Raw genomic sequence first — 22058 nt, 5'->3', positions numbered from 1 at the left:
TGTGAACATAAGTGTGCTGCTCCGCCAGTTGCAAGGAGAACCATTCCATGTGGGAGAAGCAAGGATGTTGAATTCCAAATCAACCCAAGACTTGTGATATGGTAACTTACACTTCGCTTCAGCTGGGCATCCTGGTTATAAAGCGCCCTGATCACCTCTTTCGTGGTCTCCAAGAGGGAGTCCGTGGTGTGCGTTAAGGAATTCATCATCAGTGATAAATACCATCTGCAGGTACTCCAGCTCAGATTCAATGGCACTGTGGCCGAGACAAACGCGAACCAACATGTATCCGACCCGTATGCCACTCCAAACATTTCGCATCAAGTAGCAGAGAAACACGAACCTAAAAAGGAGTTTTTTTATTAAATGTTTAAAATGTTTAAGACATTATGTTTTTGATTTATACCTATACAGTTTTATTTTAGTGCTGGAACATGGCTTGCAGATCTCGCAGACGCCAAAACTGATCCGAAAAAGGCTTCGGATTTAGGATCACCATTTCCAGGCCCGACTGCAGTCGCCACCAGTTCCGGCAGATCTCCAGCATGAGGCCAAAGGCCAAAGAGTTTGTGGCAAAGATCATGCACTCGGACAGGAAGCAGTTGCAGGGATTGTGGTTTCCTCTCAAAAATCGATTGACATTCAAGGCGGCATGGATGCCGAGTCGAAGAATCAGCAGAAGAGTCACGGTTACCAAGAGAATATTTAGGAATCGCTTCTGGTTTTTGGGTACCCTGAAGCCCCGAGACTTGTTCATCGCCTCCATATTCTTGAGTTTTATAATCATTTTACAAATTCGGTCCTGACGCCGATGGGCACAACTCATGCAACTGATTAGAGATAGGAAAACAAGACCGAAATATGTGGCAGCCAGCCTCACTAGCGGGGATTCCTCGAAGGAATCAGCACTGAAGTGCCAAAAGTCCATAAGGAACTTAATCGTCAGTATGATCACCAGAAAATTGTGAATTAACCGATAGCAGGTTAGAAAGCGGGACCGACGTAACCTTCCCGAGGAGATATAAAACGTGGTGATCCCATTTAATGAGCAAAACCAAATAAATCCTAATTGAAGCACTCGTCGCGGTGATATCATGATCCTTTTTGAAGTCCAAGATATAAACTTAACTTTGAAATACAAGCAAAACAGCCTGGAATTGATTTACTTTGCATCCTCTCCAATCAATTGAAGTAGGTTTTACTTTTGGGAATACATTTTAAATGGAAGTTAACAACATTATTGATTTTCATGCCGTTAAATTGAACCCTTATAGACATTTGTGACTAGCTTTTTGTTAAAAGAATTGTTGAATCGACATGTTTTATTATTAAAACATGTTATCAATGTAAAACGATCAAATCGGATTTCTTTAAAAAGAAATGCTTTAAAACTTAAATACTTCTAATTCTCAAAGAAAGAAAAACACCCAGTTATATAGAACTTAAAATTAATAAAAATAGTGGGTTTTAGCTAATTTTTTTAAATATTTAATAAATATAGCCATAATAATAAAGTTTCAAATTCGATTTTAAGAAAGCTGTTATCAAAAGGCAGATTATAATGTTAGTATGCAACACTGAAATCGATAGTTCTGACGACTCTGCTTGATGACTTGGCAACCCTGGCTGACTGCGAAAATTATTGCGATTTCCTGCGTATTTAAGAATTGACCGAAAATGTTTAACAACTTCGGAACTATTATTAACCGCCAATGCCGCTGCGATCCAGGTGACGATAGTCACGATCAGATGACGGGCAGGCAATGGATCTCAAACCACGAAGTTTTGGTGTCCCGGAAGTGCACTGGAAATGCGGATCCGCAATTGAGGTTAAAAACGTTCAACAATTTCGGCTGGTTTATCTGGCATAAATGCAGCTGCAATTCCGAGCTTTTGACAATATACGAACTAAATAACTATGGAACTATAGTGAACTGTAAGTCAACGTGCAATCAAAAAGCTCCCGAACAAATCTCCCCGCAGAGATTGCATTATGCTGGGAATACGGGGCATCAGGCCACTCTGGCTACTACCCCAAATTCGCTGACTCATCAGAAGTCGAATGGGTCCCATGAAGTCGTTAGCCCAAGGCCACCACAAAACTCAGCGATTGCCATCTCATATCTGCACCCGCGAGACCAAGATGCCTCGTTGCCTAGACCTGTGGAAATATCTCCTTTAGGTCAACCAAACACTATCTCCAATCGAAGACTATGTGCATCTTGTAGAATTTTGGAAAATCTTCCGAAACTATCGGACAATGGTCATTCTTTCCAAAATCAACAACCGCAGATAAATTCTGTGATGAACAAGGAAAATCATGAGCAGCCCGGTAGCAATCCAATCCTCCTAAAGAGAAAGGCGGAATCTTTCACGTCTCAAGAAAATCCGGCCACACGTCAGGTGAGCCAACTTAATAAGCAGCAGCTTAATATATAAAAAACCTTTATTTTTAACCCACAGAAAGGGGAATCTATCGTAAAATCGCCGGAAAATCGATCAATGAAGCAGAGCCCAAAACCAATGAAAATTCAAAGCTTCAAAACCAATAGTTCGAAAGTGAAGATTCGAATTATTCCACAGTCAACAACCCAGCAGCAGATAAAATCGCGAAACATTGCTACCAATAACCAATTTTTTAAAATACTCCCGAAGCCACCTATGGCATCTTCAGTTTCCCTGAATAATAATCAATATTTGTGGTCTTGGATCAAGGTAAAAAATCCTCACTTACCGGAAGCGACAGCTGTTGCCAAATCAGGAAAGTCAAAGCTCTCGTTCCTCCCAGCGGATTCCCACCAAAAAGATATCCATAAAATGCCTACAGAACATAATTATTCGAAATTAGTGTTAAAGCCACGTCCAATTTTTTATAAGAATATGAAACCTGTTGCGACATCACCAGTACCACAGAAGAGGAGCTCTGAATCGTTCGATCCTCAGGAAAATCCACAAAAACATCCTTCGGTTGTTTACTCAGACAAACCACAATTAGAGCAAAAACAAGGATCAACTTCTCCCAAAAACACTTTACACTTTAAAAAATTTAAATTTTCGGAAAAAATGCAGTCTTTTGTATCCTCACTGATCAACAATACTTTGGAAACAAGAGTAGCTTTTACATTGGACAAGAACACTAATTCGAAACTATTTGTGTCTCCAGTAAACAATTCTCCACGCTCAAGCATTCAAAACAAGGAGATGTTTCCTTCAACTGATTTAATGCCCCAAAATATGTTCAAATCTACTCAACCAACTCAAGTCAAGTTTACACAAGTAAAATCTGCAAAGCGTTCTCTGCTTGCCGAATTTAATCAGCCTAATTAAAGACGTCAAGAAAGTCAGCGAGCTCAATTTTTTTAAAATAAATTAAACAGGCAACTTGCTAAATCTACGAAAAGTTTCCATTAAATAATAAAGATCAGGAATGGAAGAACGACTTGAACATTCTGATCCGACAACGGGCATTAGAGAACTAAAACTAATTCCTAACATCAAAATCTAACTTTTGTGAGGAAAATAAAAAACTTCTTAACTTTAATATTTTTAAGTAATGCATTTTTATTTATTTATTTAAAAATTTTATTAAAAAATATATTTATTTTTTAAAACACTATATTGGATCGGTTGACATTGTTTTAAGTTTCCAAGCATCAAAACAATGAACCAAATACTATTTGGCACAGTTGAGTTTATCTTGTTTCACATTAGTGTTCAAATCGTATTTATTGAGTCCTTTTTTTATATGGGGGTTTACGATTAAAGGCTTTTAATTTTTACTAATTACTGTATAATGTATTGTGGTAATGTTTGTATAATACTAAATAAAAAACGGAATAAGAACAATTTTAAATTCATTTTATTGAATTTTGACTTGCACAACACTGTGCTAGTATCGGAATATGTAATCGGTCTTGCTTATCGGTCTGCATGGACTGTGGCAACTCTGGAAAAATGGTTGACTTACCTCGTGTTATTTTGGCAAAATAAAATAAGATGGAGCAAGCAAAAGTTTCAAATTATGGAATTATTTCCGTGCGCGAATGCCACTGCAGAGGACGAAACGATCATCAGATGATGAACACGGAATATGTGACCAACTACGGGATTATGACGACGCGCAAATGCCACGGGGAAACCAATCCGCAAACTCTTAAATTGAAATCCTTCATAAATCGCGGAGTTTTGGTGCTCCACAAATGCCTCTGTAACTCGGAACTGCTGCAGATCGATGATTTGACTAACTACGGAAACATGGTTATCTGCAAGAGCACCTGTAAGTTGGTCAAGCGTAATAAGCTCAAGGCCTTCGAAGCTCCTGAAAATCCGGCTGAAATAGGTGAGTACTTAGTATGCCAATAATGCCAATGAATTACCATCCGCTGATCCTAGGCCCCATGAAACCAGGTGTGACTCCCCAGATATCCCCAGGTCGTCCATTGGACCTAAGCGCCTCATCTAGTGTAGATAACAGTCCAGAGGAAAATTCGTTTGGGAAAAACTCAACCAATTCAAGGGAGTTTACTGCACCTGGTAATTCTAAAAATCAGCAGTACCTAAGTGTCCCAACGAAAGTCACTGATCTTCCGGCAACTACCACAAACAATCCCCTAAAACGACCAAGGAGATGCACAGATACCGTGGAAAATCCGCCAAAAAAGCTACGTTTTGACCCGGCAATCCAATCTCTCGAAAGCTCTTTGAAAAACACTTCAAATCACAATTATTTGGTTTCACCTAATGATCCATTAAAATGCCCAATGGAATCCACTGAAACCTTGCAAAATCCGCAGAAAAAGCTAAGTTTGGTCTTGGAAAACAATTCTTCGCCACATGATTTGGGACCACCCAAAGTAGAGACTACTGCGGTCCAGATACAACAACCACGTGTGGTAGTCATGTGCACACCTTGCGCCAAAGAACTGCAGGAGTATCTGATCGACCCAAAAAACGACGATCTGAAACCGAAAAAGTCAAAATTAAGGTGCCCTCACTGCTTGAACGTTAAGGCCAACAAAAGAGATTTTAGCTCTCACATCGCCACTTGTCAGCAGGAGCACAAGCCCTACAAGTGCATAGGGTGTGCCTTTAAGTCCACCAAAAAAAATAGTGTTACTGGACACTCTTCAACTTGTTTCTATCTCCTCTCCGTGAAGAAATACGAGCAACGTTGCTTATCAATCCACCATTCTAATAATTAAGAAGGCGTCGATCTTTAATTACTTTTTTTTTCGAATTTATAACGCTTTTTGATGATAATATCGTAAATAAGTTCATGGTTATAAAGTAGATAAATCTTTTTTTTTTAAAGTTCAGAAATAATTTGATATTTTTAATGAGACAATCCATCTTCAAAAATCTAGTAGAGCTAACTTGAAGAAAAATTACCGCTCGCGAAGTATGTAAAGTTTACAACATTGTATCCATTTCTTAATTTCGCTAAACGTTATAATCTCTTATTTTTGTTAAAATGCTTTAAAAGTGTGATTTGAATTTTAAAGTATATTTTTCACTACTGTATTTTATTACTTAAATAAAACTGCTAAAAGAGCAAAGCAAAAACGGTTTTGTTTATTTCAAATCAATTTAAGCAATTGGGTGAATAACATAATAATAATATAAAAGTACAAAATCTAACTAATGAGACTTAAGGAACGTGAAAAGTCTATAGGCCAGCTGCATGATCTGAAATTCAAATAAATAATGCAGTAAAAATTGTAATGCCATTTAAAACTAACTAACTTCTGTGAAGTGCACCATGTTCACTTCGATGAGGCCAAAGGCGGCCAGTTTCTGTGTCCGCTGGCTATATTGCATCCAGAGTAGATAGAACTTCCGGTACCGCTCGCTTCCCAAATACCATTCCTGGAGACATAGCGACGATTCCAGTCCCTCCGACTGTTAATCAGAAATAATGATTGCTATTATGAAGGGATCCAATCTGACTCACCGCCTCCTCCAGTTGCGTGCCACGGAAGCAGATCTCAAAAGTGAAGACCACAAGGACAAGAGTGGGTAATATAAATTGGGCTATGATCACCACATCGGATGTTTCCGACAGCACAAAAAGGTAGAAGCAGAGGGAACCGGCGCCCACAAAGTTGCTTACCAGGAAAGCCACTTTGAAGATTTCGTTGTACCTGAAAGGTTGGTATTTTTAATTTAAACGGGTAAATAGTATCATTAAAAGTATCAAACATTTTTTTCTTTTTAATTATAGATTGTAAATACAATTTACCTGCCGCACAAGTCATTGAGGAGCTGTTGTCTTTGAACTAACAATCTGAGATCCGAAAAGAACTGCTCCTCGTTGGTCAAACTCTGGCGGGGATCAAGGGCCGAGAACTGACGGGCGAGGTGGTTCAAGTGCATGAGCAAGTGTCCCTGCATCACATTGAACAGGTTGTCAAAGGTGATAAAGAAGGATACACCGCAAGTAGTACAAGAAAAGTCGAAAATCCAAACCAAAAAATAGAATTTGGGGTCCTTTCGCAATCCCAATGGCAGCCAACCTCCAAGAAGTTGTTCGTGCTGGGCAACAGGTGATCCTTTCCCCTCATGGGTCAATAGAAATAGAGCCATCGGCATCAAACAGAACGCCAAACCACCCACATGGGCGTAGATCTGGACAATGCGATAGCGCTTCCAAAAGTAACTGTATGTCCGATCCATTTGCATGTCCAACTGGCTGGCTAGGTCCCGTGGACACTCACGATCCAAGTCATTGACAAACTCCACAATTTCGTTTCGTTTCAGGAATAGCATAAGTCCCCTGATGGAGAAGTAAATGGTGATGCTAAGTACCGGAGGATTCTGATTGGTAGGTCGTCCCAGCCAGAGATGACCTATGATATCCCAACCATTGAAAGTAAAGAACATGATATTCAGGATTGCCGACAGCCAAAAGGGCCACATGGAGGCGTTCACCATGCTGTTGTCCTCCGGATTTCTAAGCCACTGGAAATGGACCATCCGAGCCAGCTTCTGAAATAACTGCGGCCGCAGGAAGTCCTCCATCCGAAAGGGTTCCTTTATATCCGTTGTCTTCATGGTAAAGTCACCTCACTTTTCTTTGTGGATTTCGCAAGACAGAGCTTCTTATATATGGCAAGTTACGCTGGGTAATTATGGATGTAATTGCTAGGGTCCTACCACTTGGCTTAATTGTTGGTTTCACGATCGCAGAGAATTGACTACAGGCAAATGTCTACTTACACTTATGTAAAATTTTTTATTATTGTACCTTAATGATTCTAGATCAAAAAACCTTTGTTTATTTAGTATTTTATTTTTTAAGTTACATTTTGGCTGTTTTTTTTTTTATGAACGGAAGAAACAGTTTAAATTATACATAAGTTTTGAATGCCATTAGTTATAATCGCAGGTCGCAGCTTTAATTGAAATTTTTATGGGCTGTCTGAACTTTAAAACGAATCTAGAATTATTTTAATTTCAGTGCAATCACACAATTGATTATAATTACTGCCACATCTCACCAGCCCTTCAGAATTACAGGTTGAGCTCTTGCTAATGTTGATTGCTACTTGTGCTATTTGCTCAGCAAGTGTTGATTTAATTGCAATGAAATTGCAACCGGGATATTAAAAATCAGACATGCTATTTTAGTTATTTATATAATTTATTTATACATTTAAATTTATTTTATATATAAATAACAATTACTCTTTTTAAAATACTAAGTTTATTAAAACTAACAGTATGCATGAAAAAAATACATTTAAGTGAATTTTAAAATTCCTTTTCATACGTTGTGGGAAAGTGTAAGAAATCATATAATTAGAAAACAAACATTTTTAAATTGATGCTAACACTTTCTGCCTGAAAAAGTTAATATCATTTTATATATGTATGTACGATTGAACTTTTATTTTAAATTGATTTTTGCATTCTGACTGATTTTTAAAAATACAAATTCCACTTTATATATATACCATATATAAATTTTATTTTCTAACTGATAGTTATAAAAAATATACCTATTTTGTAAAAGCAGTTTTTAAAACATTTTTATACTTATTCCGTTTGCATTGTGGAGGTTCGACTGTACTTAAAAGAAACTAATTGCCGTGAGCATTGAATGTCCCTAGTGCATTTCGTAATATTGTGCGCTGCCTGCACTGCGCAAAACGGGGGTGAGTTTCAGTGGCACTCACCGAAACATAATTTCCACTTTGCGCTCTCTCTTGCTCTCTCATTTTCCCACTTTTGGCTCTCCCCTCTCCAAAATCAAGGGCGCCCCCGAAGGTTTTTGTTATTTTTTTCGTATGTGGGTCACAAGCGGCGGCGGCGACAAACATAAACAAATCGAAGAGCAAGGGAGACAAGAGCCCTTCGAGAGAGGAGCGGTGAGAGAGGGCATGCGTGTTAAGTGAAATTATCTACGCAGAAGTATCTGTATATGAAAATGTATCTGCGGCCCTGGACGAGCGGTTTTCGTCATAAGATACAGATACACAGCTGTGAGAAGTTTGTTTTCCGTTCGCATTTGGATTTTGTAACCCGACCAGCGGCAGCAGGTTGCTGTCGAATTGGAGTAGAAAATCGCTGAAAATAATTGAAAATCTAATTCAAATATTTCACAACTAACGCGAGTGATTGTCGGCAGTTAAACCCAAAAGAAAATTCAATCGTTCAACCGCACAAATCACGGAATCAATAGTCCTACGCAGTTCTCTAGCTGCAAAATCATTTTTTTAGAATGCCAAAATACCAACAAATATTGTGCCAATCAGCCCTGAAAAATGTCTATCTAATGTGATTACCAATATAACCGATTAAAGTGAGAACCAATCAACGCACCAAATCAAAAGGAAAACCGGAAAAACTAATAACATAAATCATAAAACAAGTTCATTACCATACATATGTTATACATATTATATTGAAGTAAGAACAAGTCAACGCACAAATAAAAATAGGAAAACTAATCATACAACTTAAGGCACTTCGTGTAGGCAGCATAAATAAATAAACAGCTAATAAAATTTTGACAATCTAATCAAGACAAAGACAAAACAACTCCAAAAAAGGCAGTTCAAAAGAAATACTCAAACAAAAGGTCAAGATTTAATAGAGTTGCTGCATGGGTAATAGTCTGATAACGAGTGGAAAACCGAGTCAGCGTCGTGAGAAAAGGCTTTTCGAGAGGCTGAGCTGCAGCTACGCTCAGGTGAGTGTTTTCCGGAATTTTGTTAGCAATGGGGGGTAGAAAGAGGTAGTGGTGGAAAACCGAAGTTAACCTTGGCAACCAAACTTCACCGGCCCAAGAACAGGTGGTCAAGTGCATCGAGCCTTCAAAGGGGGAGGATCGCAAGTAAACACTTCGCTATAGTTACTATGGTATAATGAAATTTTTGTAAGAAGTTAATAGTAAAAATTTGTTGTCAATCATTAAAAGAGGCTCCTGTACTTAGGTATTTGGAAAATTGTTTGTAAGAAAAGTATTTTTACAAATATAAGTATAGTCACTGCCAAGTAATCAATTCTGTGAATGTTTCACAGTGAAATGCTTTCTTTTTATGACTTAGTAGAAGGATTATTTAAATTCGATATAATATCTATATATTTTGTTTATTTTCAGGCTCCCAATAGAATAGAGTTAAACATGAATCCTTTGCTGGTTTTGGCCCGCACAATCGCGTCCCCTCCCACCCCGCCACTCACCCCGGAGAAAAAGGACTCGGATAAGGAGCAGGATCACCCAAAGGCGGCCATTGAACAGCTGCCCAATGAGATGTGGCTAGAGATCATGTCCTATCTCTCCTACAACGATTTGCAGCAATTTCGCATGGTTTCCTGGCGATGTCGAGATCTGGTCCATCGACGTCGCTTCATGGAGAAGGGCAAAGTGATAGTGACGCAGCATAATCTGGAGGCAATCCACAAGCATGCCAAGGGAAAGAACTGCTACTTGAGCTTCGAGCGGATCGAGCTGCGAAATCTCCGTCAGTGCTGCCAATTGGAGAACTTCCTACGTCTCGTGGGTCACGAGGTGAAGCATCTGCAAGTGCGCCATGCTCCGGTTTTCCGGAATTTGGATGGCAAATTGCCCAATCTGAAAGTGCTGACCATAGCCACCACCAGTTCCATGGATGATCAGCACCTGAAGGCAGTGGATGGCCTGGATATGAAGCAGTTTGCCCACCTGGTGGGCTTCGAATGCGATGGCGTCAGTCTGGACTCCTCGTTGAAGCTGCTAATGCTGCTGCAGTTGCGTCGCAAGGAAAACAAGGTGCAGTTGCGTCATCTGCAATTCGAGTTCAGAAGGAACAACGAGAGCGCCCTGCTGGATGTCCTACGGGATCATGCAGATACTTTGGTCTGTGTGGACATCTTCTTCAGCTGCTCGCCGGGTATCGACACTCGAGAATGGTGCCAGGCCTTCGAAACTATGCACAATCTTCGCACCCTTAAGCTGTCCGGAAATTGTCATCTGGTTCTGCTGGAAGCCGTCCTTCGAGCTGTACCAGAATCAGCACCGATTCGTCAGTTGGATCTAACCGGAATGTTATCGCTGACCAACGAACTGCTCCTCTATATAGCCGGCAAGTGGCAGAAAACCTTGAAGGTCCTGGATCTAATGTTCTGTGTGCAACTCAACGTCAATTGTATCGACGCTTTAAAGCAGCTGAGTGGTCAGTTGGAGGCCTTGACCATGGCCTACTGCAGGGAGTTGACGGGAATGGGTCTGGTTCAGGGACTGGCCGGCAGTATGAACTATACCCTGCAGGAGCTGCACCTAGAGGAAACCATATTTTTGGATGAGAGCTCCATGTGCCAACTGCTGGAGAGGCTTCCCAATCTGCGACGCCTTAGTTTGGACAATTGCCGCCAAGCGGTGACAGATCGCACCATGGCCACTATTTGCCAGTGAGAATAATACACCCTTAAATTTCCCAATTCAATAAAGACAAATACTAAACATTCTTTATTTACAGGTACCAATTGAAACTGCGAAACCTTAACATCGATTACTGCGTGAAGATCACTGATCAAGGATTGATTGGTTATGGCGACACCCCCTATCCCATTAGTCGCTTGCGCGGATTGAAGGAGCTAAACCTGCGGGGCTGTCGCAACCTCACAGATAGTGCTTTAAAAGAAGGCCTAAAGTTGCCAGAACTGCGAGCCCTTTCTCTGGGCTATTGCACTCGACTGACATCAGCTGGTTTTGAGGCTGTGACCAAGAATTGTCCATCTCTGGAGTCCCTATGTGTGTCCAGCTGCATGACTGTGGATGATGAGACTGTGCTGAGTATTGTAAGCAATCTGAAGCGTTTGAGGATCCTCAACTTGAGCAACTGCACCAAGCTGACCCTACAATCAATCCACCACATCCTCGCCCATGGACACAACCTAGTGGAGCTGATTGCCTGCTCCATTGACGGAATGGATCATGAGCAGGCCCAGCGGATCCTCGAGGCACAGAGACCACAAATGAAGCAGGTCCTTCTATAGCAGGAGAGGTACATCCACTGACGGAGCCGGAACACTCCCCACAACGATTGGGGGAGCGGGGACGAAGACCAGTTTGATGACGACGAGACCGAGATTATCGAGATCGTAATTTAGGTTGCGCTTAGCGAAAAACGTATATTGATTTATCCCTAAGGATATTATTTTAGGCCCAGTAAACAGTGGGTAAAAACTTTATGGGTGATACTTACATTTTTTAAAACCCCATCCGATTGCTACTTCAGGATCAGTCAGAACAGAAGCCAAATATCAAAGTACAAGAACTCCACCCACCCAAAGTAACCAGAACATTACATTAATTAATGATTTATCAAGCACAACTAATGTTTTTTAGATTTGATTCTGATAGTATCTTGAAAGTTCATAGTATAATTTTTAATTTTAATGGATCAAGCAATACCGACAAGCGAAGACTTTTTTCATAGACTTATCATATACTTAAACCACGGCCATAATGACAGCCCGTAGAGCTTGCATTTCTATATACCAACGTAAATGTGGTTGAGAAACGAAACAATAATAATACTTTGAGTGTTGTTCAAGTCAATATACTAATCTGAGTGTCTAGAATTTTTCAAGATTATCTATAATAACTGACTACGGTTGATGAAGGGACGAGTTTGCGAAAAGAGGCTGTTAGAATAAGTTGATGTTCAAATATAACCACCCATTTTCAGATATCTTTTAATCCATAGGTGTAAGAACAGTTTTGAGAAAAGTTTTAAATGAAATCGTACGATTTAGGTATACGGGAAGACAGACTTCACCGATAAGACAGAATGGAACTTTTGGAATATATTCTTTTGAAGAACTTTACGTAATCAACTTTTAAACATTTAATAAATGTTGCATGTGTTATAAGCTAATCGAAACGTAAACGATATAAAATCCCTTAAAAGGGATTATTTTAAGAAGTATGCTACATATAAACGATATTCAACTTCTTTTGAAGAAACCTAATAAAAATCAAAATATTTAAATGTCAAAATGAGTGTATTGGTTTCAACTAAACACAAATGCAATCGAATTTAAAAAATCAACAGTTTTTGTTTATTTTTCTTGTCATATTTATGATTAAATATTGTGACTGTGGGGTGCCCTACCTATTTTTAGGATCCAGAATTCCCTTGGCAGTGCAGCCCTTGAGCTTTCATCCTTCACCCACATCAGCCAGCGACTTTGATTGATAGGCTTTTCCTTGCTTTTCCTCGCTTTTCACCGCTTTTCCTCGTCGAGTATATGACGAGCAGTGGGCGGAAAAGCTTTCCGGCTCATCGAAGCGTGAGGTGCAGGCGAAAAGCTTTTCGAGTGGGAAAACCATTCGACTCGTGCCAAATTCCAGAGGCATTGCACGCACTTTGACACCCATCAAGGGGCGTGTGCCGGGTTGTGGCCAATAACTTAGGGGGGAGGGGGTCGTGATAGGCTACCTGAGGGGGTGGGGGTGGGCACACTTAGCGTTTGCCGGTGCTAAACGAAACGAAACAAATGAATGAAAATATTATGTGGCCATAGAGAATGTCACTCGTCGACGGCGTGGAGCAACTAAAAGTCCCGAGCTGTCTTGAGACTCAAACGCGAACGCATTCGGCCAAGTTAGTGGCCCCGCTGTTGTTGTTGGCGCACAGTGGCTAATGTCCCGAGCCAACGTTGCTGCTCCATAGCCACTGTGAAATATTGTTGCCAAAATACACACACGACTGCGGCCCGAGAGGGATCCGTAAATAAGACGGGAAGGTGCGCGACATTTTGCAAGAGGGTGTCATTAAATTGATATTAACATGATGACCCCTAATATTTATAGCCCCATATCTTTTTTTTGGGTTTATAAAAGGTCTTAAATATTCCTATACCAGATAGTTCTTACTATAAATATTAGATATTACATATGTTTCCATTTGTAAGTAACAGTTGAATTTATATTTAAAAATATTTATATTTTTATAACCAATTTTATATTATTTTTTTGTTAAAATTTTAACTGTTCCTAACTCAACAAAAGACTCTATTGCACTAACGAAACTTAGAAAATGTCGCCATTACTCATACGCCTTTCATTAACCCAAATTTTTATTGCATTACGTTTTGCTATTTAATTCGGTGATGTTTTGCTTACATTATCGAGGTTTATTTAAAGTTATTTGCTTGTCAAAGTCGCAAAAGAGAACTAAGTGTTTTATAAATGGGCCAAGACAAACATAATTAAAAGTTCTTGTTAATTAGCCGTTTTAATTATCCAGAATTTGCGTTGTACTCAAAAACTTTTGTGTGTTCGTCCCCAGCATAGGCGATACCCATCAAGATATCTCCACTTCCAAAGATTTAATTGGCCCGGCACGTTCGCCGGACACTCGCTCGGTCGTTACACACATGTCGTTCACCTTCCGCATTCATGTGAGGGAAAAACAGCGACGCTTCGTCGCTGGCTTTCAGATACAGATACAAATCTGAATGAACTGTCGCCGCGGCTTATCAGATAAGTTTGGAGCGCGCTGGAGTGCGGTTGCAGCTGCTCTCGGGAAACAGAATCGAAATTAGAATCAAAGTTAGTTCAATAAGTTATAGTACTGCCGCAGTCGGGCCCCCTAGAACAACCAGCTACGGATTACGGATTTCGGTTTTCGGATCTCGACCCTCGTCGGTAATTTGGTGCGTTTGCGTGCCAGTCGAGAATATAAAATCGAGAATATCAGTATATAGAATCGAGAAGCGCGACTCCCAACTCCCGTCTCCGGGTCCAGTCCCTCCCTGTCGCCTCCAATAAATTATTATAATTAGCATAGTTGAGGGGACACCGAGCCGGAGCCGCAGTTAAACGGCAGTGGAATTTAGCGCTGCTAGTGGAAATTTTGTGAAAACAAAAGGGGAAATATACCAGGCGGCCGGCGCTATGTCCGCTGGCAATGTGAGCCATGTTCTTGGACCGCCCCGTGATCCGCTGGCGATCGTGATACCCGTCACGGTGGTCTACTCCCTGATCTTCATCAGCGGCGTGGTGGGCAACATCAGTACCTGCATTGTGATCAAGAAGAACCGATCGATGCACACGGCCACCAATTACTATCTCTTCTCGTTGGCCATTTCGGATTTCCTACTCCTGCTCTCGGGAGTTCCGCAGGAGGTGGCCTTCATTTGGTCCAAGTATCCGTACATTTTCGGGGAGTACATCTGCATTGGACGGGGTCTTTTGGCGGAAACATCGGCCAATGCCACGGTGCTCACGATTACTGCGTTTACGGTGGAGCGGTACATAGCCATTTGTCATCCGTTTTTGGGCCAAGCCATGAGTAAACTGAGTCGAGCCATACGGATTATCATCCTGGTTTGGATTATGGCCGTGGTAACGGCTGTTCCACAGGCTGCCCAGTTTGGAATCGAGCTTTATTCGGGCGTCGAGCAGTGCACCATAGTGCGGGTCATAGTGAAGCACTCGTTCCAGCTGTCCACCTTCATCTTTTTCCTGGCTCCGATGTCCATCATCCTGGTGTTGTATCTGCTCATCGGTGTGCACCTGTATCGGTCGACTTTGGTGGAGGGTCCTGCTTCGGTTGCCCGTCGCCAGCAGCTTAAGAGCGTGCCCAGCGATACGATCCTGTACCGCTATGCTGGATCTAGTACCGCTGTGAATCTCAATGGGGGAGGGGGTGGAGGAGGAGCAGCTGCGGTGGGTGGCTCGGGCGCGCAACTCAGCTCGGTGAGAGGTCGGCTCAATCACTATGGCACCCGGCGTGTGCTCAGGATGCTAGGTAATTATCATAATGATATATGAGTAGTTAGAGTGCACTGAGGAAAATATGTAGAGACAGTATCTTAAAGTTTCTTGAGTTTTACTAGTTCCAAAAGGAACTTATAAAACCGTTTATTGAAAAGATTTCATTATAGATATAAAGGAACTAAAGTTGAAAATATATTCCTACATGTTATTTAGTTTTGAAAATACTTTGGAACCTTAAAATTAACTTTTCCATAATACCTATAGAGTTTCATGTATATTTAAATTTCATTATTTAATTGTTATATCAAATAGTCCCCAAACTTGTTTATCTAAAATTGAGATGCAGAGGAACTATAATTTTGTGTTTGTAGTTTTTATAATAACTAAATATATTACTTAACATTTGAATGTAGTTCAATTGTTATACAAATTTCTTTAAAAATTCAGGAAATTCTAAAGCTTTTCCTAGATATTTTTTATTTTATAATATCGAATTGTAAACATCATAATTTCCGCATTTAAACTTTTCCTGAGTGTATGACGACTTTTTGACCATATGCCCTAAGCGGGGCTAATCAACCCGTCTGCAGCCAATTTATAGCGTTTGTCATTTTGGCACTCGCCATTTATGATGACAATTGCGATTACCGAAAAATATAATCGTTGACTCTTTATCTGTGTCTCCCACTGTGTCTTCCCCATTTTTATCCCTCACATCCTTTATTGCCCAACCCCCTTTTTTACCCCCACCAGTGGCCGTGGTGGTGTGCTTCTTCTTGTGCTGGGCCCCCTTCCACGCGCAGCGACTGATTGCCATCTACGCCCCTGCACGGGGGGCCAAGCTGCGGGAGCAGCACGAGTTTGTCTACACGGTGATGACCTATATCTCCGGGGTCCTCTACTACCTGTCCACCTGCATCAACCCGTTGCTGTACAACATCATGAGCCACAAGTTCCGGGAGGCCTTCAAGGTGAGTTAAATAATGTTTTATTATGGAAATATTTTATTACTGAGGTTAATGGCACAGATTTGTTAGGATCAGCAAGATAACGACTTGATATTATTGGCCTAATGCATTTAAAATAGTGATTTAAAGTTTATTAGATAAACAGATATTATATTGATTAATATTTTGATGTAATTCAAAGGTTACTATATAAAGAGATCGTTTATATTGATTTATATATCAAAGTAATTTATTGAAATTAATTAAACTTTTATTAAAAGATTACCTATTGGATTTTAAAAGCCACATTTAATATTTCTTCAAAATGTTATTAAAAGTTTTGTTAGATATGATGTCAATTTATATAATTTACTTTAAAGTACTTTAAAGTTTAATAGATTAACAGATCATGGATTTTTAAAAGGATTTTAGAGCGTATGAGATAAGCAGATCTTTTATTAAAGTATATTGGATAATCCAAACATTCGCATTGAGTATTATATCAAAGTATTATAATGTTAAGTAGAATACTGATATAAAATATATCTGTGTCTGGTGTTTTTTTTCCACACTACTTAAGATAGTATTTTCATGGACCTACATATCACTAACCGATTTCCTTTCAGGCCGTGCTCTTTGGCAAGAAGGCGTCCAAGGGCTCGCTGACCTCGCGGACCAACATGGAATCCCGTCGTTTGAGAAGGGCCTTGACCAACTCCAGCCAGACGCAGCGCGTCTCCATCGAGTCGGCGGAGCAGCCGAAACAGCCGGTAATGCAGGCAGGTGCCCCTATAATCAGGGGGTAGATCCGATACTAATTCGCTCTCTATATGCATGTAGAATCCGGTGAACAGGCCAACAGTCGCCTCCCAGTACGCCATGATCAACGAACAAGTCAACTGAAGCACTCGGCTTGGCTCTCTCGTGCGGCTTCCTGATGCTAATTTATTTGAATTCTGTTTAAGCCAGTTATTTGTCGTCGTTAGGGTTTCCACTGCTATTGCTGCTGCTGCTACCAAAGCGTTTAGTTTAAACTGCTTTTGCATTCATTTGCATTTGGCAATTAGAAGTTAATCACAAGCCCGCACTCTCTTAAACATTAAGTTTTTCATTCATTCAGCCGCGATTATCGAAGCTGAATCTAGTCTTTCAAGTATTCAGAATTATTTAGTTTAAGTGCAGTAGAACTTTTCACCCATGCTATGGCGCTCTTTAAGCTAAACTTTGGTCAGGCCTCAGGGGATTTACTCATAAATAAGCCTGAGGTGTCTATAATTTAATAATATTTGTAACACTTAATTCGTGAACGCCCACCACTTAAATATAGGAAAGCAACTTGCGAGTAAAAACAAAACAAGAAAACTAAACCCAATGAAATGTAGGATCCTATACTGAAAATATGATATGCAATTTTAACTACTTAGAGGATTAGATACATTAAATGTTTCACAAAAATACCAAAGTGTAACAAAGATGTGCTTTTAAAGTATATATATGTAATTAGTATAATTTAAAAAAATATTAAAGCAGATTCCCTATTTTGTATTCCAAACTGTGAAACTCCAAATACCCTAAGCATAAGATTTTAAATGAACTATATTCAGTATGCAACTCAATTCAAATGACGGACCAAGTTCGTTTGCTAACCAGATATTTATATGTATATTGTGTATACATCCTAGGGATACCTTAAAGGATGAACTTGCTGTATTAAAATTATTCCCATGGCTGCAAATAAAGCTTAGCATATTCCGCGCCCGCTTACTTTCCGTATCTTTCTAAGGATTCACTCTAGTGAGATTGTAATTTGGCCATTAAATACATTTGGGTTTTTATCGATTGCGGCCCTGTCGTCTGTGCCCTGTTGACTACAAATGAAATTCTAATGAGGTGGCGACGCCAGGTTCAAGGTCATGCAAATGCAGGGACAACGTGGCGCATTAGTAATCCGGCAAATTGTTATGAAAATGCAATCAGCCAAATGGAAGCCCTGGCCAAGTTCACCAATTCACAGAAACTGCAAGAAGGATTGGCTTAAATGTAGACCCGGACCCGCATTAAAACGACGCAAATGCGTCAAAGTCCAAAGCGCAGCGGGCCATAAAGGAGCAAACAAGTCAGATGGCTAAAACAAAAGCGATTTGTTCTGCCAACGTCACGTAAAGGCCAAAAAAAGAATTGGCTCAAAACAACCGGCAAGAGGAGCAAAAGCCACGTACACGTACACGGACACACACACACGTCCGCAAAGTGACGTAGAAATTATGAAGTTTGTGATTTACGAGCAAATCGGGCGAGGAAGGCATAGCGAAAAAAGCCAAATGGGTGAGCAAAGTGAAAACCTAAGTAAGACTATCTACTTTTGGATACCGCGTACTGAAATAATTACAGAAATTAATATTCAATTAAACTCTTGTCAAGAAGTTTTGAGTTATAAATATGGCCTTCTATTTTTTTAAATCAAATTTAAAATAGGGTTTTGATTATCTCTTAAACTAAATTCAGTCAATAAACTCTATAAAAACAGGATAATATTTTAATAGGTTTTTTACTTTAAATTTTATTAACGGAACCATCAATTTTTTTTTACACTTCATCCCTTTCAGATCACTATATGTTTAAAATGGAATTCAACGCTTCCAAAAAATAATGGTATTTAATAATGAAAATATGAATTTAAATATATGTAACCCCTTTCCCAACTTTACTAAAAGCAATATATGTTCGGTAAGTAGTCATAATCGTATGATTTTAAAGAAAAGTTAATGCATTTATCTTATATAAGCTCTTGTTTCACATTTGGGTTCTATGGCTTTTACTTTTTTAAAGGTTTGACCTTGAACAATTTTACAAAATGAAGTTCAATGACTTCCAAAAGAATTCCCGTTTCAATATAATATACCCACGTGCGCTGTATGTACAGGGAATATTAAAACAATGTGATGAAAATGGAAAAGCCACAGAAAACAGCGTTTAACACGCCAAAAGTTTAGACAAACACCCACTCACACACACCAATAGACCAGCACGTACGCACAAGGAAGGAAGCCACACACACACAAGCAGGAAGGGAAAGCCCCAACCCCCTCCCCCACTTTTTGATGAGACAAGCTGCCAACAGGTGGCGCTGACTGCAGTGTGGGAAATTAATCAGAACAGTAGAAACGAAAAAGAGAAAATCGTCGCTAGAGTGGACCCTGTTCTGGCGCCAGCTCCAACTTTTTATTAAGTCTGCTGCTGCTTTGGCTTTGCTTTTGCGGTTTTCGCTCTGTTCTTAATTAGGAGAATTTAATTTGACGGCCACGACTCGTGATTCACGTGCTGAGGTTAATTTAAGCCGGCTAGACGAGAAAAATAAGCATACGCAGTGTTGCCGAGAACTTGAAAGGTGTATGTGCTTGTTTGAAAAACATCTTTTTATTCTTTTATATAGCTAAGCGATACACTTAATTAGAACCTTACATTCATTGTGCTTTAGTAACTATAAGTTATGCATTTTTTTAGCAAGATAAAAATTTGGTTAATATATTTTGGTTTTAAGTATACCAACAACAAATATGTCTATATTTTAGATAATAAATATAGTAAATTAAAATTATTTGTAGTATGAAATTGGTTTACAGAGTATAACAAGTTTTAAGTACTTTACGTTTATTTTTATTATTTTTATTTTTTAAAGCAAGAAAATTTGTAGGTTAATACTTTAAGTTTTAAAGTACACCTACCATAAATATGATCATATTTTGAATAATCAATATTATAGTAAATTAAAATTGTTTAAATTATTATATTGGTTTGCATATTATAAAAGGTCTTTAGTACTTTATTTTAATTTTTATAAAAAGATAATTTGTTGGTTAATATTTAAAGTTTTGAAGTATACCTACATTAAATATAATGATGTTATAGATAATAAATTTTATAGTCAATTAAAATTATTTGCATTTTGAAATTCTAAGTTTTTATTTATTTAAAATATATAACTTAGCACTTACATTTTTACGATCATAGTGGCCTTTTAAATGTTATCCAAGTACTTGAAATCACTATAGCCTTGACTTCTACTGCCAGTCGTATTAGGTTTGACCCGACCCCATATTCCTCAGTCAACTACTGGGAAGCAAAGGAAACACATCGTGCTCCAAAAAATAGAAAAAAAATAGTAAAAAAAAACTTAATAAAAACTGAAAACGTGTAACATTTCAAAAACGGTAACCGTGAAAGTGATAAGTGAAAATACACACAATAAACGGAAAACATTTTCCATTTCAGGACCATGTCCAACATGATTAAGAAGGTGATTCCCATGCTGGACCGCATCCTGATCCAGCGCTTTGAGGTGAAGACGACCACTGCCGGGGGTATTCTGCTCCCGGAGGAGTCGGTGCCCAAGGAGATGCAGGGCTTGGTGGTGGCCGTCGGACCCGGTGCCCGCAATCCGGCCGGAGCTGGCCACTTGTCCGTGGGCGTCAAGGAGGGCGATCGCGTCCTGCTGCCCAAGTACGGAGGCACCAAGGTCGACATGGACGACAAGCGCGAGTATGTGCTGTTCCGGGAGAGCGACATCCTGGCCAAGCTGGAATAACTTCGCAGATGGGACACCATCTTCCACACATTCTACTCTGAAAACAACGACAAGACCAACACGATAATGCTGCCATAAACCCATAAAACACCTCACCACCACCTCTGACAATGCTACCGCCAACACTTCTATACCGATGCAGACTCTGCATTTTGCTTCCGGATTGCGTTCGAAACTAAATGATTATAATGAAATGTTCTATTTGGTAGCTCTCAATGTACACTACAACTATCATTCAACTACAATAAGCTAACAAGTCGCTCCAATCGCTATTTCTGCACACTCACAATTTCATGTAAGGACAGACCAAATAAACCTTTGTTCAGGTGCGTTTGTGTATGAAAAGTTAGACTTTTTATGGGTTATAAAAGGGGGCTGAGAACGGTATTATATAGATCAAAGATTAAAGACAAAAAATGTATTTGCATTTATATTTTATAATATATAACACTTAGATGTCAATTATACTTGGAACAGGGACTTAAAGTTTACTATATTTGTGTATTTGAGTTTTTTCTATAAGACTACTAGGACGCTTACAAATGTCCGAAGTAACACTATAATCTACAAGGTCTAAAAAACGTCATTAAAAAAGAAAAATCGTAGTAGGCCTTCTAAAATAAATAAGAATAATTATTTTCGGAATCTGATAGTAAATTATTTTTAACTGGAACCTTTAACCTTATTATTTCTTTGGCTTACAATATAACTTAAGATTTAAAAATCTCAATCGCATTGAAATTTTGTTTCAAGCAAGTTGCACTGGAATTAAAAGTTAAGCCCGCCGTTAGCCACAAAATGAACTTTGCTACCATGGGAAGGCCAACCCACTGTTATGAGTAACCCATTCTAAAAAGCTTTTGCTTTCAGTCAGTGGTGTAGACAGGGGGGGGTGGCGGTAGGAGTTACGTGAGAGTTACCTCTAAGGAACACCAAAAATAAGTGTTCCAGTGCTTGCCCAATAAAAAGTGTCAAGATGTGTTTTAACTTTAAGTAAAGCACTTCCTTATGGAATCCCCCTGAATACGTAACAGTTGCACCCACACAATGCCGTGCCAAATGCCACCCACTGTACCGTAATCCTCCGCCCAAACACCTGCCCCAACCTCCCACCCCACCCACTCGGCAGCCTGTTGCGTGGGAGCCTCCGTCTAACAGCTCATTGGCAGATGGATCGCTTCGGCTCTGCTCGGATTTCTTCGTGCAGGAGTCTCCGTGCTCGGCTGTACCGTTCGTATTGGCTGTCCCGTTATCTCTGCGGCGGGCTAACGGTAAGTGTGCGGTGGGTTCCGGTCTTCTAAGCTATAAAAGCCGC

At 39.7% G+C, this 22058-nt stretch overlaps 6 protein-coding genes across 8 annotated transcripts; 4 read left to right on the top strand and 2 right to left on the bottom strand.

The window, feature by feature from the left end:
• Positions 1-421: 421 nt before the first annotated feature.
• On the bottom strand, positions 422-1096 carry LOC136117178 (putative gustatory receptor 85a). Its single transcript, XM_065867002.2, has one exon. It carries the CDS (start codon positions 1094-1096, stop codon positions 422-424), a length of 675 nt encoding a protein of 224 aa, XP_065723074.2.
• Positions 1097-3926: 2830 nt separating this feature from the next.
• On the top strand, positions 3927-5663 carry LOC108017203 (uncharacterized). The gene is made up of 2 exons (XM_017084199.4): positions 3927-4339; positions 4393-5663. Exons 1-2 carry the CDS (start codon positions 3997-3999, stop codon positions 5199-5201), a joined length of 1152 nt encoding a protein of 383 aa, XP_016939688.4. The 5' UTR covers positions 3927-3996; the 3' UTR covers positions 5202-5663.
• On the bottom strand, positions 5551-7082 carry Or88a (Odorant receptor 88a). Of its 2 annotated transcripts, XM_065866198.2 has the most exons (5): positions 6239-7082; positions 6110-6140; positions 5951-5983; positions 5743-5898; positions 5551-5685 (listed from the first exon to the last, which is right to left on the bottom strand). In XM_065866198.2, the coding sequence occupies exons 1-5, from the start codon at positions 7048-7050 to the stop codon at positions 5638-5640; spliced, it is 1080 nt and encodes a 359-aa protein (XP_065722270.2). In that variant the 5' UTR covers positions 7051-7082; the 3' UTR covers positions 5551-5637. The 2 variants fall into 2 exon arrangements, with proteins under 2 accessions (XP_065722270.2, XP_016938018.4); XM_017082529.4 differs by having other exon boundaries at positions 5951-6140; positions 6239-7078.
• Positions 7083-8472: 1390 nt separating this feature from the next.
• LOC108015944 (F-box and leucine-rich repeat protein 13) lies at positions 8473-12484 on the top strand. Its single transcript, XM_017082526.4, has 3 exons — positions 8473-9190; positions 9602-10890; positions 10959-12484. The coding sequence occupies exons 1-3, from the start codon at positions 9104-9106 to the stop codon at positions 11476-11478; spliced, it is 1896 nt and encodes a 631-aa protein (XP_016938015.4). The 5' UTR covers positions 8473-9103; the 3' UTR covers positions 11479-12484.
• Positions 12485-13964: 1480 nt separating this feature from the next.
• PK1-R (Pyrokinin 1 receptor) lies at positions 13965-17922 on the top strand. 2 transcript variants are annotated; one of them, XM_036818485.3, is made up of 4 exons: positions 13965-15242; positions 15965-16182; positions 16785-16928; positions 16999-17922. In XM_036818485.3, exons 1-4 carry the CDS (start codon positions 14387-14389, stop codon positions 17059-17061), a joined length of 1281 nt encoding a protein of 426 aa, XP_036674380.3. In that variant the 5' UTR covers positions 13965-14386; the 3' UTR covers positions 17062-17922. The 2 variants fall into 2 exon arrangements, with proteins under 2 accessions (XP_036674380.3, XP_036674379.3); XM_036818484.3 differs by having other exon boundaries at positions 13967-15242; positions 16785-16937.
• Positions 17923-20278: 2356 nt separating this feature from the next.
• LOC108017214 (10 kDa heat shock protein, mitochondrial) lies at positions 20279-21088 on the top strand. Its single transcript, XM_017082522.4, has 2 exons — positions 20279-20369; positions 20431-21088. Exon 2 carries the CDS (start codon positions 20435-20437, stop codon positions 20741-20743), a length of 309 nt encoding a protein of 102 aa, XP_016938011.3. The 5' UTR covers positions 20279-20369; positions 20431-20434; the 3' UTR covers positions 20744-21088.
• Positions 21089-22058: the final 970 nt, after the last annotated feature.

Source organism: Drosophila suzukii, chromosome 3 (genome assembly GCF_043229965.1).
Source record: "Drosophila suzukii chromosome 3, CBGP_Dsuzu_IsoJpt1.0, whole genome shotgun sequence".
In the NCBI taxonomy this organism is placed as follows: domain Eukaryota; kingdom Metazoa; phylum Arthropoda; class Insecta; order Diptera; family Drosophilidae; genus Drosophila; species Drosophila suzukii.
Note: the sequence above shows the minus strand (reverse complement) of the source record. Positions and strands in the feature narration are given on the sequence as shown.

Coding starts and splice junctions, on each gene's coding strand:
- LOC136117178 (XM_065867002.2), bottom strand. CDS start 1,096: ATGATATCACCGCGACGAGTGCTTCAATTAGGATTTATTTGGTTTTGC.
- LOC108017203 (XM_017084199.4), top strand. CDS start 3,997: ATGGAGCAAGCAAAAGTTTCAAATTATGGAATTATTTCCGTGCGCGAA. Junction 4,340..4,392: donor TGAAAATCCGGCTGAAATAG/GTGAGTACTTAG, acceptor CGCTGATCCTAG/GCCCCATGAAACCAGGTGTG.
- Or88a (XM_017082529.4), bottom strand. CDS start 7,050: ATGAAGACAACGGATATAAAGGAACCCTTTCGGATGGAGGACTTCCTG. Junction 5,899..5,950: donor GCACGCAACTGGAGGAGGCG/GTGAGTCAGATT, acceptor TCTGATTAACAG/TCGGAGGGACTGGAATCGTC. Junction 5,686..5,742: donor ACATGGTGCACTTCACAGAA/GTTAGTTAGTTT, acceptor TTTGAATTTCAG/ATCATGCAGCTGGCCTATAG.
- LOC108015944 (XM_017082526.4), top strand. CDS start 9,104: ATGGGTAATAGTCTGATAACGAGTGGAAAACCGAGTCAGCGTCGTGAG. Junction 9,191..9,601: donor TGAGCTGCAGCTACGCTCAG/GTGAGTGTTTTC, acceptor GTTTATTTTCAG/GCTCCCAATAGAATAGAGTT. Junction 10,891..10,958: donor ACCATGGCCACTATTTGCCA/GTGAGAATAATA, acceptor CTTTATTTACAG/GTACCAATTGAAACTGCGAA.
- PK1-R (XM_036818484.3), top strand. CDS start 14,387: ATGTCCGCTGGCAATGTGAGCCATGTTCTTGGACCGCCCCGTGATCCG. Junction 15,243..15,964: donor GCGTGTGCTCAGGATGCTAG/GTAATTATCATA, acceptor TACCCCCACCAG/TGGCCGTGGTGGTGTGCTTC. Junction 16,183..16,784: donor AGTTCCGGGAGGCCTTCAAG/GTGAGTTAAATA, acceptor ATTTCCTTTCAG/GCCGTGCTCTTTGGCAAGAA.
- LOC108017214 (XM_017082522.4), top strand. CDS start 20,435: ATGTCCAACATGATTAAGAAGGTGATTCCCATGCTGGACCGCATCCTG.